Consider the following 17,096-nt stretch of genomic DNA (forward strand, 5'->3'; position numbering starts at 1 on the left):
CCTTTCTGGGCAGCTGTTTCTTCTGATGTCCTACCTAAACCTCCCTTGGTGCAACTTGAGGTCATTCCCTCTCACCCTGTGACTTGTCACTAGGGCAAAGAGCCCAACCCCCACTTCACTGCAGCCTCCTCTCAGGAGCTGCAGAGAGCAAGGAGGTCTCCCTCAGCCTCCTCTTCTCCAGGCTGAACAGCCCCAGCTCCCTCAGCTGCTCCTCCCCAGCCCTGCTCCCCAGACCCTCCCCCAGCTTCATTCCCCTTCCCTGGCCCTGCTCCAGCCTCTCAATGTCCTTGCAGTGAGAGGCCCAAACCTGAACCCAGGATTCCAGGTGTGGCCTCCCCAGTGCCCAGCCCAGGGGCACCATCCCTGCCCTGCCCCTGCTGCCCACAGCATTGCTGCTCCAGCCCAGGCTGCTGGAGGCCTTCTTGGCCCCCTGGGCACACCCTGGATCACCTTCAGCCACTGCTGACAAACCCCCCTAGGTCTTTTTCCAGCCACCCCCAGGTGAGTTCCCATCCCCTCTGCCCCCAGCCTGGAGCCTCCCTGGGGCTGTTGTGCCCCAAGTGCAGCACTCAGCACTTGGAGTTGTTGAACCTCCTCCCAGTGGCCTCAGCCCTGGATCCATCCTGGCCAGGTCCCCTCCTACCCTCCAGCAGCTCACCACTGGCACCCAGCTTGGTGCCATCTGCAGGCTGCCTGGGGGTGCCCTGATCTCCTCAGCCAGAGCAGTGCTAGAGACATCAAACAGAGCTGGCCCAGCTCTGAGCCCTGGGGACAGCTCCTGTGAGCAGCCCCCAGCTGCATCCAGCTCCTTTCCCCAGCACTCTCTGGGCTCAGCCAGCAGCCAGTGTTAGTACCCAGGGAAGCCTCCACCCAGCCAAGGCAGCAGCAGGCAAGGGGATGCCAAACCAGGCCTTGCAGGACCACACAGTCACCTGGAGTGTCGATGATGTTGAAGAGAAAGGACTTCCCTTTGGTGTCTGGCAGGACGATGGTCACTGGGGTGCTCTTGATCCCCACTCCCCTCTGCAAGACAGAGAGCAGTGAGCTGTTAGCAGGGAGAGCAAACACCACCATGTGGAGATCTGAAAGACTCAAGAGTCACAGGATGCTTTGGAAGGGACCTCTGAGAGCATCCAGCTCCAACCCCCAGCCATGGGCAGGGACCCCTCCCACCAGCCCAGGCTGCTCAGTGCCTCATCCAGCCTGGCCCTGAACACCTCCAGGCAGGAGGCAGCCACAGCCTCCCTGGGCAGCCTGTGCCAGGCCCTCCCCAGCCTCACTCTCAACAATTCCTTCCTCCTCTCCACTCTCAGTCTCTCCTCTCCCAGCTCAAAGCCATTGTTCCTCATCCTGTCCCTCCCAGCCCTTGTCAAAGTCCCTCCCCAGCTCTCCTGGAGCCCTCCAGGTACTGCTCTGAGGCCTCCCTGGAGCCTTCTGTTCCCCAGGCTGAACAGCCCCAGCTCTCCCAGCCTGTCCCCACAGGAGAGGTTCTTCAGTCCTTTGATCATCTTCATGGTCTCCTCTGAAACTACTCCAGCAGCTCCATGCCCCTCTTATAAAAGATGACCAAAGGAAAACCAGAAAGCTGGAAAGAAAGAAACCCTCCAGGCAGGATCAGCCTCAGAGTGCTGCAGCACCCAGCCCAGCTCCTCCCTCCAGGCTGGCCCTGCCTGCTGAGCCACCAAAGGCAGCAGAGGTGGCTTTGCCTGGGCCCCTGCCCTTCTGCTGCTGTCAGAGGATACCTCAAAGCAGAAGATCTGATCACCCAGAGAATAAGGCAGAGCAGTAAGATGAAGAGAAGGAAATGTTTCCCAGGGCTGTGCTGGTCATGGCAATATTTAGCAAGTAGGACAAAATCAGCCTCCCCTTCACAGCAAACCACAGAGCACCCAGCTAGCAGCTCCTGGCAGAGGGAGCTCAGAGATGGCTATTTTGAAACCAAGGCTTCTCCTCAGCCACCTCTGCTGCAAAGCTCTTCCACCTCTCTCTCTCAAAGCAAGCAGGAGTTACCCATACACTGGGACACACAAAATGGGTTGGGTGAGAAGGGACCTTTGAGGTCCATCTAGAACAACCCCCTGGCAGCCAGCAGGGCCATCTGCAGCTAGGGCAGGCTGCTCACAGCCCCAAACAACCTCCCCTGCAATGGTGCCAGGCATGGGGCAGCTCCCACCCCTCTGGGCAGCCTGGGTCAGGCTCTCAGCATAAAAAACTTCTGCCTTGGATGCAAGCTCCAGCACAGGAGGTTCCACCTCAACATGAGGAGGAACTTCTGCACTGTGAGGGTCCCAGAGCCCTGGAGCAGGCTGCCCAGAGAGGTTGTGGAGTCTCCTGCTCTGGAGACTTTCAAGCCTGGATGTGTTCCACTGCAACCTGTCCTGGATTCTATGGTGCTGCTCTGGCAGGGGGGTTGGACCCAAAGGTCTCCAGAGGTCCTTTCCAACTCCTAACATCCTCTAATCTTTCAGTTTACAACCATCACCCTCAGTCCTATCACTACCTGCTCTTGCACAAAGTCCCTCTCTGGTTTTCTTGTGGCCCCTCTCTAAATACTGAAAGGCCACCACAAGGCCTCCCCAGAGCCTTCTCTTCTCCTGGCTGAACAATGCACAGAATCCCCAAGGTTGGAAGAGACCTCAAAGCTCATCAAGTCCAACCTGGCACCACAGACCTCATGGCTAAACCATGGCACCAAGGGCCACATCCAATCCCCTCTTGAACACCTCCAGGGATGGGGACTCCACCACCTCCCTGGGCAGCACATTCCAAGGGCTAACAACTCTCTCAGGGAAGAACTTTCTCCTCACCTCCAGCCTAAGCCTCCCCTGGCACAGCTTGAGACTGTGTCCTCTTGTTCTGGTGCTGCTTGCCTGGGGGAAGAGACCAACCCCCACCTGGTTCCAACCTCCCTGCAGGGAGTTGCAGAGAGCAAGAAGGTCTCCCCTGAGCCTCCTCTTCTCCAGGCTAAGCAACCCCAGCTCCCTCAGCCTCTCCTTGTTCCAACTCTCTCAACCTGGCCTCACAGCAGAGGTGCTCAGGGCCTCCCCTGGACTCACCCCAACAAGTCAAAATGTGGAAGACCCCAAAAGATGGAAGAGGAAATTATCTACAGCAAGTGTGACAAAGCAGGACACAGGTGCCCAGGAATCCCTGCCTGCTGTACAAGGCTCACTCACCTCTTGCTCTGTGAACAAGATGTCAGTGTAGCAGAGCTGCAAAGACAAAGCAAGAGTCAGGACACCAGGCTTTGGCAGTAAGGTTCCAAGGGGACACAATCCCAGCACCCCAGAATCCCAGCATGGCAGGGGGCAGAAGGGAGCCCTGGGCATCATCCAAGCCCAATCCCCCAGCTAAAGCAGGGCACCCACAGCAGCTTGCCCAGGGCCCAGGTGGGTTTGGAATCCCTCCAGAGAAGGAGACTCCACAACCACTCTGCTGGGCAGCCTGCTCCAGGGCTCCAGCACCTTCATACCACAGAAGTTTCTCCTCCTGTTCACAAATAACTCTCTCCACGTGGTTAAGGTGCCAAGGAAGTGACAGAGACAGAATTAGGACTGAGCTCTGGCTCCCCAGTCCCACTTCTCATCCTCAAACCACACTTTCCCCACCTACAGCCACCCTCCCTCCACGTGCCAAGGCCACCCTGTGCCCCCCCAGGCACCCAAAGTAACCTGCCCCTGGCACCACTGGCAGCTCCCAAGGGCTGTGCCCTGCCCCCAGGCCCTGCCCTCGATGGCACCTACCAGGTGTGCCCTGGGCCCTTGGGCTGCAGGGGCCTGGAGCCCCCTCACTGGCAGCACAGCCAGGGCCTGGTGAACCAGCAGGATGCCCTCTCAGTGCCCAAGTGAGTGCTGCCCTGGGGCCCTCCCTGTGGGTTTGGGGACCCCTCCATGGCTGGGTGACTCCTGTGTGGATGGCTGCAGCTCTGTGGGGAAGGGAGGGTGGGCAGGGGGCACAGGGCTGGGGCATGGGCAGCAGTGGGCTGAGCTCACCTGGGCATGGGCTGCTGAAGAGAAAAAGCCAAGCAGAAGGGGCACCCCTGTGTGCCACTTGCCCTGGCACAGTTTGGGCACCCTCCTCTTGCACGTAGCTGCCCCAGGGATGACCTCTACCAATGTGGGGCCAGGTCTTGGCTTACAGAGCAGTGCCTGCCCTCTCCAGTGGGATTTGGTTCCTAGAGATCCAATCCCATGGGATCATCTCTCCTGGAAATGGCAGCAGGGAAGGTTTCCAGGCACAGCAACTGAGAGCCTTAAGTGCCTCTTGTCAGGCCTGAAGCTGCCTCCACCAGGTCTTTGCTGCTGCCTCTGCTCCCCGAGGTGCTGCCCTGGCAGGGCTGCCCTGGCAGCATCTGCTGCTGTCTCTGCCCCAATGTCCTGGCAGAAGGAAGCTCTTGGGGAAGGTCTCCTGAGGGAGGCTGCCTGTGAGGTGTGCCTGAGGCCCTGAGTGCTGCCCTGGGGCCCTCCCTGTGGGTTTGGGGACCCCTCCATGGCTGGGGGACTCCTGTGTGGATGGCTGCAGCTCTGTGGGGAGGGGAGGGTGGGCAGCAGGCACAGGGCCAGGGGATGGGCAGCCAGCCTGGTGCCTCAGGAGTACCAGTGCCAAAGGCTTAACAGTGCCAGCTGATAATGGTGCCTCTGCTTGGGCACAGGCTGAGGCCGAGAGCAGCCTGGCTGCTTCCTGGCAGCTGAGGCCAGGCTCCTGAGCTTGCACTCCCCCAGCCTGCACTCCAGGGGCTCAGCACCCAGCTCAGCAAGCTCTGGCTCCCCAGTCCCACCGCTCCTCATCCTCAAACCACACTTTCCCCACCTACAGCCACCCTCCCTCCACCTGCCAAGGCCACCCCGTGCCCCCCGGGCGGGAGGCCCCGCTGCTCACTCACGTCCTGGTCGTAGCGCTTCCGGATCTCTGGGTGGGTTTGCTCTATCAGGCAGTCGACAAAACAGGTCTGGAAAACAGCAGCCCCGGGGGCAGGAGGGGGCTCAGGTCACACAGGCAGGGACAGGCACAAGGCCTCCCCTCCAGCACCGCCACCGCGCTGGGCTGCTCCTCCGGGCCACGGCGGGGCCGGAGGAAAACCTCCCTGGGGGTGCCCAGGCCGGCAGAGGGGCGGCAGAGGCTGCTGCTGAGCCCCGGGGGGCGGTGGCAGAAGCCTGGCCCAGCCCCTGCCCGCTGCCCACCGCACGGGGGGCACCCCGGTACCTTGCCGTGGTGCAGGTGCCCGCACAGAGTCACGTTCCGGATCAGCTCCGAGTTGTCCATCAGGTCTGCCAGGAAGCTGCAGGAACCAAAGACAAAAGGCTGTTGGAGCCTTCTGCTGTGTCTAAGAAAAGGAGGTGCTGCTGCAGCCTGGCTCCCTCTCCAAGGTGCCCCCTGAGCCCCCTCCCAGCTCTCGCTCTGCCGCTGCCCTGCGTTGGCAGAATCCTACTCCCAGGCGCGGAGGAGCAGAGAGTTGGAGGCCTTGGCAGATGGCAGTGGGTGGAGGATATGGAGCTGGCAAAGATGCCAGCAAGGCAGAACTAGGGAAGCTTTTGCTTCCCTTCTAGGCAGCCTCAGGTGCTGCAGAGCTTCCACTCACACAGGGGCAGGCCCCCAGGTATGGCACAGAGCTGGGAACCAGCCCCACCCGGGGCTGCAGAGGCAGCCACAGGGCCCTGCAGACCTGCTGGGCTCAGGCACCGCAGCAGAGAGCTCCTCAGGGGCTGCAGGGAGCAGCAAGGGAACTGACAGGCCTTAGGGTCAGCAGCTCAGCTGGCCAAGGGTGGCTCAGTCACTCCTGCAGGACCCTGGCCCAAAGCTCCTCAGGGACACCTGAATGGCCCTGGCACAGAACAGGAGCCTCTCAACCAGGGCCCCACTGCTGCAGCTCTGCCAAAACCAAAGGCTGCCAGAGAATCTCCTTTGACACAGCCCTCAGCTCACTCACCTGGGACCTTCTCCACGGCCAACTCTTTGATGAGGAGCTAAAGGACACCCAGATCAATAGCAGTGCTGATTGAAAGCTTCCCACTGCTCTCCAAACAAGGCTAAATGGGAAATCGATGCCTTGCTCACAGCTTTCTGCCACAGCCTCACAAGGACTTCTCTGGGCCCCACCCTAACCACTGAGGCCACAAAGAGGACCAAGAGGAATCCATCCCAGACAGAAGCAGCAGAGGACACAAGGCTCAGGAGAGCTGCAGGTCATGAAGAGTGCAGCTGATGGACTAAGAGCCCCAGGGGCTGCTCTTTGGGCTCTACCTGGCTGTGTCTAAAGCCTCTCTGCTCAAGGAACAGACCAAGAGCACCAGGGGACAGCCCTGGGCAGCAGCTGTCCCACTCAGGTCCTCAGCACACCAGCAACCAACCAGGTGAACAACAGCTCCGGGGCAAAGATGTGGCTGCAAAGGAAAAGGACCCAACAGGATCCTTGGGGACAGCAGAGGGAGGCCCAGGCTGGCTCTGTCTGCACACAGGGAGCTGCTGCTCTTGGCCTCTGTGCCTGGAGATGACCTTCAGCACCTGGAAAGAGCTCTGACTGGTCAGCAAGTGGAGGATGGAAAGGGCCCAGGGAGCCCCGAGGGCAGCTCAGCCTTGGTCATGCTCAGCCAGAAGGCAGCACACAGAGGCACTGCCCAGGGAGGATGCAGAGCCCTGCACCCAGCAACCAGAGCAGAGGTTGATGTGAGAGAGCACAGCTGGGCTGAGGCCTCACCAACCTTGGGGGAGAGCTGAGCTGAGTTTAAGGCTGCTTGGATTGCTTTCCAGGCACTGCCTGTGTAAATATTCCTGGAGCCAGTCAGCCAAAGGCCCTCAGCAGATCTTCACCACCAGGCTTTCCCAGCAGCAACTTCCCAGCAGCTGCTGGGGGAAGATTTACCTCTTTCACCACATGGTGCTGCATGACTTGGGGGGAAAACAGCTGTGACCTGTACCTGTTGTACTTTCTGCCTCCCCTCTTTGGTTCACAGGCTGGCAAATAGCTGCACCCAGAGCCCCCAACCAAAGCCCCCAGACCTGCCTGCTCCACACAGCTCCCACCTTGGCCTGCAAGCCACAAGGGAGGGAACAACAAATTCCCTCCAGCATCCCACAAGTGACCCTGGGAGCCTCAGCACAGAGGGCTGGAGCCTGTGTGCAGCTCCCACCCCTCCCACTTACTCCATCTCATAGACAGTGACCGGCAGCGTCTGCTCCATCAGAGAGAACTTCTTGGTTTTCACAGGCTTGATGATAGGCTCTGGGGGGAGAGGAAGAGCAATCAGCCAGAGACCCTCAGCCCAGCAGGCTCAGGAGTGGGCACAGGCAACGAGGACCTGTGCAGATGAAACCAAGAGCCTGTGGGTCCCCGGAGAGGGGAAGGGGAAAGGGAAGGGGAGGGGGAAGGGGAAGGGGAAGGGGAAGGGGAAGGGGAAGGGGAAGGGGAAGGGGAAGGGGAAGGGGAAGGGGAAGGGGAAGGGGAAGGGGAAGGGGAAGGGGAAGGGGAAGGGGAAGGGGAAGGGGAAGGGGAAGGGGAAGGGGAAGGGGAAGGGGAAGGGGAAGGGGAAGGGGAAGGGGAAGGGGAAGGGGAAGGGGAAGGGGAGGGGAAGGGGAGGGGAAGGGGAGGGGAAGGGGAAGGGGAAGGGGAGGGGAAGGGGAGGGGAAGGGGAGGGGAAGGGGAGGGGAAGGGGAGGGGAAGGGGAGGGGAAGGGGAGGGGAAGGGGAGGGGAAGGGGAGGGGAAGGGAAGGGAAGTTGCCTTCCCCAAGGAGCCCTCAGGAGCCTTCACCTTCCACACCCAGCCCCTGCTTCCCCAGCACTCACCTGTCAGGGGCTGGGTGTCCTCCTCTTGCACGATCGTCTCCACCTCGGGCCCGTAGACCTCCTCAGCTGTGGGGTAGTATTTCTTGTCCTCATGCAGCACCACCTCCATCCCAGGGTGGTCCTCATCGTGCTCCCCCATATCATCATCGTCATCATCATCCTCCAGCTGCAACCAGCACCCACAGTCAGCTGCTGCCAGCACCCACAGTCAGCTGCTGCCAGCACCAGGATGCTTTACCAACACAGCCCCAGAGTGCTTGGGGCCGGAAGGGACAGTAAAGGTCACCAAGCTCCGGCCCCCTGCCAGGGCAGGGACACCTTCTGCTACAGCAGGCTGCTCCAGAGGATGAAGGCTCAGTGTTGGGTGGTGAAAGAGACACAACCCGGCCAGGGAGCGCCCAACTCGCCCAGGGGAGCGCCCAGCCCGGCCAGGGGGGAGCGCCCAGCCCGACCAGGGGGGAGCGCCCAGCCCGACCAGGGGGGAGCGCCCAGCCCGACCAGGGGGGGAGAGCCCAGCCCGGCCAGGGGGGGAGAGCCCAGCCCGGCCAGGGGGGGAGAGCCCAGCCCGGCCAGGGGGGGAGAGCCCAGCCCGACCAGGGGAGCGCCCAGCCCGACCAGGGGAGCGCCCAGCCCGGCCAGGGGGGAGAGCCCAGCCCGGCCAGGGGGGGAGCGCCCAGCCCGGCCAGGGGGGAGCCCAGCCCGACCAGGGGAGTGCCCAGCCCGGCCAGGGGGGAGCCCAGCCCGACCAGGGGAGTGCCCAGCCCGGCCAGGGGGGAGAGCCCAGCCCGGCCAGGGGGGAGAGCCCAGCCCGGCCAGGGGGGAGAGCCCAGCCCGGCCAGGGGAGCGCCCAGCCCGACCAGGGGGGAGCGCCCAGCCCGGCCAGGGGGGAGAGCCCAGCCCGGCCAGGGGGGAGAGCCCAGCCCGGCCAGGGGAGCGCCCAGCCCGACCAGGGGGGAGCGCCCAGCCCGACCAAGGGGGAGAGCCCAGCCCGGCCAGGGGAGAGCCCAGCCCGACCAGGGGGGAGCGCCCAGCCCGACCAAGGGGGAGAGCCCAGCCCGGCCAGGGGGGAGAGCCCAGCCCGGCCAGGGGGGAGAGCCCAGCCCGGCCAGGGGAGTGCCCAGCCCGACCAGGGGAGTGCCCAGCCCGGCCAGGGGAGAGTGCCCAGCCCGGCCAGGGGGGAGAGCCCAGCCCGACCAGGGGGGGAGAGCCCAGCCCGACTGGGGGGGAGTGCCCAGCCCCGCCAGGGGGGAGAGCCCAGCCCCGCCAGGGGGGAGAGCCCAGCCCGACTGGGGGGGAGTGCCCAGCCCCGCCAGGGGGGAGAGCCCAGCCCGGCCAGGGGGGAGAGCCCAGCCCGACTGGGGGGGAGTGCCCAGCCCCGCCAGGGGGGAGAGCCCAGCCCCGCCAGGGGAGTGCCCAGCCCGGCCACAGGGGAGAGCCCAGCCCGACCAGGGGGGAGAGCCCAGCCCCGCCAGGGGGGAGAGCCCAGCCCGACCAGGGGAGCGCCCAGCCCCACCCAGGGGGGAGCCCCCAGCCCACCACCAAATGAGCAGCAGCTCCACAGTGAGGACTCGCAGCCACTCCTGCCCCTTGCTCACTCACGCAGCAGAGCCACAGCCCTGAGCAGGCTCAGACACCACTGCAGGACCAGGAGACCAGGAGGGGCTCCCACGGCTCTCAACTGCTTTCCCCATGGAGGCCTTGTAGCCCCTGATGCCCTGCCTGCCCTCTGCAGAGTCTTGCTCTGCCTTCAGCACCGAGGAGTCCACCTCCCACATCCTGCAGCAGCACCAGCACAAGTCACCAAAGCCCTGAAGACCTCGGGGAGCAGACACTGATCCTCCACTTGGTGGAGCACAAACAACACCACTCAATGCAGCCGGAGCTACAGAAGGGCCAGCTGGAACCATGCTTTAGGCAGGACTCTGTCTTTCCCTGTACCACAGCAAGAGGAGGGCAGCTTTGGCTGAATCCTCCACAACCCAAATCCACTCTGGTCTGCAGGGCTCAAACTCCAGCAGTGGGCAGAGCCTCGCTGCAGAACCAGAGCCTGGCAGGGACAGGGATCCCTGGCAGCTTGTGCAGAGCCCTGCAGAGCCCTGCTCCCGCGGGGGCTACAGGGCAGGATGAGGCCGCCCCAGCCTCCCCTGGGACGCTGCCCCCATCCCATCCCATCCCTTCCCTCCTCACCCCTCACCTCATCCAGGTCTTTCGACTCTCTGCCCAATTCGTCGTCGTCATCGTCGGAGTCCAGCTCGGGCCCGATGTAGTTCCCAAACTCATCGTACAGGTCGGTGTCCATGCTGGGGGGGGGGGGGGGGGGGCAGGGGGACACTGGAAGCTGCAGCTCTGCCCGCACACTCCTGGGCCCCTGCCCGAGACCCTCCCCCGCACCCAGAGCTGCGCTGCCCTGCGCCGCACCGGGGCTGCTGCCCGGCCTGGGGCTGCTGCCCGGCCCTGACCCCGGCCCCGGCCCCGCGTGTCGCCCCACGTGAGACCCCCCACAGGCGCCGCCCCTCCCGCGTCCCGCACCGCCGCGAGGCCGCGGCCCGCCCGCTGACCCCCCCGGGCCTACCCCCGCTCCGCTCCCGCTCTCACCTGCCGCGCGCCCCTCGCCGCCGGCGCCGCCGACACCGCTGAGGAAGGCCCCAGGCTGCCCCTGCCGCCTGTCGCGACAGAGTCCCACACTCCCGCGGGCAGCGCCGACCCGGCGGGGGAAGGAACGAGAGGGACGGAGGGAATCGGGATCGGTCTCGGCGGGGGTCCCGGAGGCCCCGGGTCGGGCCGGGCAGCGGAGCCGCTTCTGTCAGGCGCGGCTGGGGGCAGCCCCGCGGGGGCCTTGCGCCGCGCGGCGCTGTCGCTACGGCAACGGAGCCCGCGCGCGGCGGAGGGACCGCGGCGACAGCCAGGGGCGGCCGGGGCCGGTGCGACACCGCCGCGCTGTCGCCATACAGCCAGGGGCGGCCGGGGCCGGTGCGACACCGCCGCGCTGTCGCCATACAGCCAGGGGCGGCAGGGGCCGGGGCGACACCGCCGCGCTGTCGCCATACAGCCGGGGGCGGCCGGGGCCGGGGCGACACCGCCGCGCTGTCGCCATACAGCCGGGGGCGGCCGGGGCCGGGGCGACACCGCCGCGCTGTCGCCATACAGCCAGGGGCGGCCGGGGCCGGGGCGACACCGCCGCGCTGTCGCGATACAGCCGGGGGCGGCAGGGGCCGGTGCGACACCGCCGCGCTGTCGCGATACAGCCGGGGGCGGCAGGGGCCGGTGCGACACCGCCGCGCTGTCGCGATACAGCCGGGGGCGGCAGGGGCCGGTGCGACACCGCCGCGCTGTCGCGATACAGCCGGGGGCGGCAGGGGCCGGTGCGACACCGCCGCGCTGTCGCGATACAGCCGGGGGCGGCAGGGGCCGGTGCGACACCGCCGCGCTGTCGCGATACAGCCGGGGGCGGCAGGGGCCGGTGCGACACCGCCGCGCTGTCGCGATACAGCCGGGGGCGGCAGGGGCCGGTGCGACACCGCCGCGCTGTCGCCATACAGCCAGGGGCGGCAGGGGCCGGGGCGACACCGCCGCGCTGTCGCGATACAGCCAGGGGCGGCCGGGGCCGAAGGTGTGTCGGGGCCCGGCAGGACTCTCGGGACGGCAGTGAGGTCCCAGCTGCCCTCCACGTGCTTGGCCTGGCAGGGCTGTGCCAGCAGGAGCAGAGCCCCCAGGGCCAGTCCTGGCAGGGCTGTCACGACAGAGTGGGATCCCAGGGCAGGTCCCTGCAGGACTATTGAGACAGAGTGAAGCTGTCGTGTCAGGAGTGGGTTCTCTGAGGGCAGCCCTGGCAGGGCTGGCACCACAGGGGTGGGGTCCTGGGGCTGCAGTGATGACAGGAGTGGGACCAGCCCCAGCAGGGCTGTCACGACAGGAGTGAAATCCTCGAGCCCAGTCCTGTCACAGCAGAGAGGTCTCCAAGGCCAGCCCCAGCAGGGCTGTCACGACAGGAGCAGGGTCCCTGTGCACCCAGGGCTGGCCCTGCGCACCCAGGGGTGGCCCTGCGCACCCAGGGGGGGGCCCTGTGCGCTGTGTCACCCCCTGTGCCCCTGCAGGCCGCAGGTCCCTGCCCGTGCCCGGGATGGAGGCAGGCGGAGCGCTGGGGGCGGCGCTGGAGCAGGAGCTGCTGGCCGCGGTGGCAGCCGACGAGCAGCGAGCGAGGGAGAACGAGGCCAAGCTGCGAGCCCTGCGCCAGGGCGTCAGCTCCTACCAGGAGTTCAGGTCCGGGGACGAGCACCCGGGGCAGGGGGGGGGTCGGCTGCTGCCCTGCCCCAAAGGGCTGTGTCAGCACCGGGGCAGTCCTGGAGCTCTTCCTGTTGGAGCTCAGAGCTTTGGCTCTCTTAGGTCACCCGGTAGGGTTTGAGCTCTGATCTGCTTTCTGCTCCTGGTGAACATGAGCATGTCCTGAAAGGACTATCACAAGAAGAGCAGGATCTACAGGAAGGCTGGGGAGGGACTGCTCAGGATCTCAGGGAGTAATAGGACTATGGGGAATGCAATGAAGCTGGAGGTGGGGAGGTTCAGGCTGGAGGGGAGGAGGAAGTTCTTCCCCAGGAGAGTGGTGAAGCCCTGGAATGGGTTATGCAGGGAGGTGGTTGGGGCCCCAGCCCTGGAGGTGTTTAAGGCCAGGCTGGCTCAGGCTCTGGCCAGGCTGATCTAGTGTGGGGTGTCCCTGCCCATGGCAGGGGGGTTGGGACTGGATGATCCTTGTGGTCCCTTCCAACCCTGACTGATTCTATGATTCTCTGATACTATGATCTCTGCTCATCTAGAGGTGTTCCTGTCCCCCACAGGCTGCAAATCAGTGCCAGGACTCCCCCTGCCCATGCCCCTGTTGTGATGAGAGTGGTGTCCTTGACACCCCAGGGCTGGGGCATGAGCTGCAGAGTTGCCCTCCATGTGCATGGCCTGCTAGGGCTGTTCCAACAGGAGCGGCTTGGCAGGGCAGCACAGCTGGCCTTGGGATTCCCCCAGAAGGGCACAGCCCCCTGCCACAGAGCTGAGGTGGGACAGAAACTCAGCCCTGGGTAAGGCTGGAGATGCCTGAGGGACAGGATCCATCCAGAGGGATCTGGACAGGATCCATCCAGAGGGATCTGGACAGGCTGCAGAAGTGAGGCCATGTGAACAGCATGACACTCAACAAGGGCAAGTGCAAGGTGCTGCACCTGGGTCAGGGTGAGTCCAGTGCCAAGCCAGGCTGGGGATGAAGGGCTGCAGAGCAGGGACATGGCCATGGGGGTGCTGGTGGGGGAGAAGCTGGGCATGAGGCAGCTCTGAGCACTGCCAGCCCAGAGCCAGCCCTGTCCTGGGCTGATCCCCAGCAGTGTGGGCAGCAGGGGCAGGGAGGGGATTCTGCCTCCCACCAGCCCTGGGCCTCCTTCAACCTGCTGGGCTTGCCATGGCTCCACTCCTCCAGCCTGTGCAGGTCCCTCTGGATGCCACCCGTGGCCCAAACTCAGACCTTGCCTCAGAGAAGAAGCTCAAAGCTCTGAAGGATTTGCTCTGATCTGCTTTGCTAAGTGTCAGATCTGCTGCTGGTTGCCTGCAGGAACATTGTGCTGGCATCACACCTGAAGCCCCTGCAGAAGAAGGACAAAGTGGAGAGGAGGAGGCAAGTGCTGTGGAATCCCTGCACAAGCCAGGCCAAGGCCCCACAAGGCAGCCAGGTGGAGATGCCCCAGGTGAGGGAGATGCTGCCAGGGGCTGTGCCCACAGCTCACAATTGCTCCAGAATCACTTGGGGGTGATTTGGAAGCAGGAGAGGGACCCAGAGGTGTCTCTAGGTGTGAGCAGCCCTCCAAGGGCCCAGCAAGGTTGGTGCTGGGTGACCCCAGGGCTCAGCCTTGGCCCCACTCTGTCTCTGCTCCCAGCCTGCAGCAGCTGCCTCGGGAAGGCTGCAGCAGCCCCGGGGGAGCCTGAGAGCAGCTGCAGAGCCTCGGTGCACAGCTCCCAGCACCCTGCCTCTGCTGCTGGCTTCCTGGGGCAGTGCCCTGCCTTGCCCACACTCCTGCAGCTGGCTGCACTCTGCAGCCCTTGAGCCAGGGCCCTGCAGCTGGCTGCTGCCACTGCACAGCCACGGGGAGCAGATGTGCTGCAGTGCAGCTGCTGCTGCTGCACCCCAGGGCTCGCTGGGGAGGAGATGGCCAAGTGCTGGCTGGGCTGCAACCTGCTGCCCACTCAGTGCTTCCTCAGCTCTGGGGAACTGGGACTGAACACTTTCTGTGCAGGTCCTCTGGGAGCTGGGTGCCATCTGCCCTGCCCCCTCCAGGGGCCTCTGCCCACGCTGGACAGTCCTGGGCACTGGGTGTGTGGCTGGGGATGGTTCCCATGGATGCTTCTCACAGAGCTTTGGGACACTGGATTCCATTTCCCTCTTTCTTGTGAGATCTTTCTGCAGCTCTTCCAGGCAGCTTTGTGCTTTCTTGGTCTGAGCAATCATCTCCCCTGAGCAAATCCTCTCAGAATCAAAGGATCATAGAATCACTGAGGTTGGAAAAGCCTTCTCAGATCATTGGGTCCAACCACTGCCCCAACCCCACCATGGCCCCAGGTGCCATGGCCATGTGTGCTCTGAACCCCTCCAGGGATGGGGACTCCATGTCCCAGGGCTTCACCACTCTCTCACTAAAGACATTTTCCTAATGTCTGATCTAAACATCCCCTGCTGCAGCTTGAAGCCATTTCCTCCTCCCCATCCCTTCAGTGCTTGGGCTCTGCTCTCCAGGGCATCTCCATTCCATGTGTAGACCCAACCTGATGTTGCTCTGGCTAAGAGCCACAACATCTGACCCCTGCTCAGCCCATGCCTCAGCTCAGGCAGCAGGATGAGTTCAGCAGCTCAGGCAGAGTCTGGGGAACAGGATTTCCCTTGCCCTGGAGATGCCACCCTGAGCTTGGCTCTCTCCAGTGCCAGCTCTGCCAGGGACCCTGAGGAGTGCAGCTTGAGAGCTCTGAGGCCCTCTGTGTGTTTCTGGGGTTTGTGTCTCACCTCTGTCAGCATTCAGCTCAGAATGAATGGATTGGGTTGCAAGGGACCTTTAAAGCCCAGTCCAACTCCCCTGCAGTCAGCAGGGCCATCCCCAACCAGAGCAGGCTGCTCACAGCCCCAGACAACCTCCCCTGCAATGGTGCCAGGGACAAGGCAGCTCCCAGCTCTCTGGGCCAGGCTCTCCCCACCCTCACTGCCAAACATTTCTCACTTCTCTTCAGTCTGAACCTCCCTCTTAGCTCCAAACCATCCTCCCTTCTCCTGTCACAACAGGCCCTGCTCAAAACTCTGTCCCCAGCTTTCTGACAGGCTCTGATTTCCCCTCCCTGCTCGAGATGCTCCAGAGGTGTTCACTCACCTGGCCACTGCTCAGCCAGTTCCCCTGAAGCACCTCCTGCTGTCTCCAGGAGATGCCTTCCCAAGCAGAGATGGTAGATCCAGCCTGGGCAGCATGTCTGGTTCTGATTATCATAGAATCACAGAATCAACCAGGTTGGAAAAGACCTCAGAGGTCATCAAGTCCAACCTAATACCCAACACCTCCTGACAACTGAACCATGGCTCCAAGTGCCACATCCAATCCCCTCTTGAACACCTCCAGGGATGGGGACTCCACCACATCCCTGGGCAGCACATCCCAGTGGCTAACAACTCTCTCAGGGAAGAACTTTCTCCTCACCTCCAGCCTAAACCTCCCCTGGCACAGCTTGAGACTGTGTCCTCTTGTTCTGGTGCTGCTTGCCTGGCAGAAGAGACCAACCCCCACCTGGCTGCAACCTCCCTGCAGGGAGTTGGAGAGAGCAAGAAGGTCTCCCCTGAGCCTCCTCTTCTCCAGGCTAAGCAACCCCAGCTCCCTCAGCCTCTCCTCCCAGGGCTGTGCTCCAGACCCCTCCCCAGCTTTCTTGCCCTTCTCTGGACACCTTCCAGCAGCTCAACCTCTTTCCTGACCTGAGGAGCCCAGGACTCCAGGTGTGGCCTCAGCAGTGCTGAGCACAGGGCACAAGGACTTCCCTGCTCCTGCTGGCCACACTCTTCCTGCTGCAGGCCAGGATGCCCTTGGCCTTCTTGGCCCCCTGGGCACACTGCTGACTCCTGTCCACCAGCACCCCCAGGTCCCTCTCTGCCTGGCTGCTCTCAGCCACTCTGCCCCCAGCCTGTAGCACTGCCTGTGGTTGCTGTGGTTGGGGTTGTTGGGTTGCCCACCCCTGCTCCCTGTGCATCCCCACCAGCTTTCCTGCCTCTTCCAGGCTGCCATTAGTGTCCCCTGCAGGCCTCTGGCTTCTCTGGGGCTTGAGGAACCTCTCAGTTTGTTGTGCTCCATCTTTTGCCACCTCCCAGGCTTTGTGCTGTCAGAGCCTGTACTCAGAACACCTCAGGCAGCCCCAGGTTGATAGGGGTGATGGGGGGGGATACAAACCTTGAGGTGGGACCAAAGCCAAAGCACCTTGTTGCCTCTTCCCCCAGGAGCTGGCTGAGCTGCCTGGGACCTCTGATGAGTTCTACAGAGCCTGGCGCCGCCGCTTGAAGAGCGAGAAGGAGAAGTACCAATTCCTGCTGGCACTGGGTGGGGAGGCCCTGGGCAGAATCTTTCAGGCTGACCTGGGCTTTGGCCTCCTGGGGGAGTTCCTGAGGGTGCTGGCAGAGAACATCTGCCCTGAGGACAGAGCCTCTGTCCTGCAGCTCCTGCAGAGCCTGTCGGGCACCAGGCGCTTCGGGCTGAGCGTGGAGCTGCTGAGCCGCTCCGAGAAGGACCTCAGCAGGGATTTGTTTGGCAAGCTGCAGGCCATGGGCAGGGCTCACTGGGCCTCTGACCACCCCAGCATCCCACAGAGCTGTGGAGCAGAAAGGGAAGGCCAGCTCATGGGCACCAGGTTGCAGGAGGAAGCTGAGGAGGACAGGATGGTGATGGAGCTGATGAGACGGTACCAGGTCAGCTGAGGGAGAAGAAGCAGAGTGCAGGAGGGGCTGAGAGCCTGGCTGTGGCCTCACCCTGGCAGATGTGTGAATCTCTGAGTCTCTCTGTAGCTGGGGTCCCCCAGAGCAGTGGCTCTGCACAAATAAAGGTCAGCTGTGGAGAGAGGATGTTGTGCTCTCTGGGGCTGGGTGTCCTCAGGCAACAGCTCGGTGAGAATCTTTTAGATGAGGAAACAAACAAGGGAAGAACAAACTGTCTGCTCTTCTGGAGAAAGCTTCTCAGGTGGAACCTCCTGGGCTCCAGTCTGTGCCCATTGCCCCTTGGCCTGTCCCTGGGCACCACTGAGCAGAGTCTGGCCCCAGCCTCTTGCC

At 63.6% G+C, this 17,096-nt stretch overlaps 2 protein-coding genes across 5 annotated transcripts in view; one reads left to right on the forward strand and one right to left on the reverse strand.

The window, feature by feature from the left end:
* Nucleotides 1–10,457, reverse strand: part of EFTUD2 (elongation factor Tu GTP binding domain containing 2) — a 48,187-nt gene extending 37,730 nt beyond the window's left edge. Inside the window, exons 1-8 of one of the 2 annotated variants that reach the window (XM_068167201.1) lie at nt 10,376–10,457; nt 9,975–10,080; nt 7,781–7,946; nt 7,141–7,219; nt 5,203–5,278; nt 4,883–4,948; nt 3,177–3,212; nt 933–1,023 (exon numbers count right to left, since the gene is read on the reverse strand). In XM_068167201.1, coding sequence (XP_068023302.1) covers nt 933–1,023; nt 3,177–3,212; nt 4,883–4,948; nt 5,203–5,278; nt 7,141–7,219; nt 7,781–7,946; nt 9,975–10,079 — 619 coding nt within the window. In that variant the 5' untranslated portion in view covers nt 10,080; nt 10,376–10,457. The other variant, XM_068167202.1, reaches the window with a different exon arrangement.
* Nucleotides 10,458–10,669: 212 nt separating this feature from the next.
* On the forward strand, nt 10,670–17,096 carry CCDC103 (coiled-coil domain containing 103). 3 transcript variants are annotated; one of them, XM_068167135.1, is made up of 4 exons: nt 10,670–10,701; nt 11,875–12,040; nt 13,371–13,503; nt 16,275–17,096. In XM_068167135.1, the coding sequence occupies exons 2-4, from the start codon at nt 11,901–11,903 to the stop codon at nt 16,746–16,748; spliced, it is 747 nt and encodes a 248-aa protein (XP_068023236.1). In that variant the 5' UTR covers nt 10,670–10,701; nt 11,875–11,900; the 3' UTR covers nt 16,749–17,096. The 3 variants fall into 3 exon arrangements, with proteins under 3 accessions (XP_068023236.1, XP_068023235.1, XP_068023237.1); XM_068167134.1 differs by having other exon boundaries at nt 10,671–10,750; XM_068167136.1 differs by lacking the exon at nt 10,670–10,701 and adding an exon at nt 11,337–11,390.

This window comes from Melanerpes formicivorus, unplaced genomic scaffold (genome assembly GCF_026170545.1).
Source record: "Melanerpes formicivorus ecotype bairdi unplaced genomic scaffold, bMelFor1.0.p_v2 SCAF_113, whole genome shotgun sequence".
Classification (NCBI taxonomy): domain Eukaryota; kingdom Metazoa; phylum Chordata; class Aves; order Piciformes; family Picidae; genus Melanerpes; species Melanerpes formicivorus.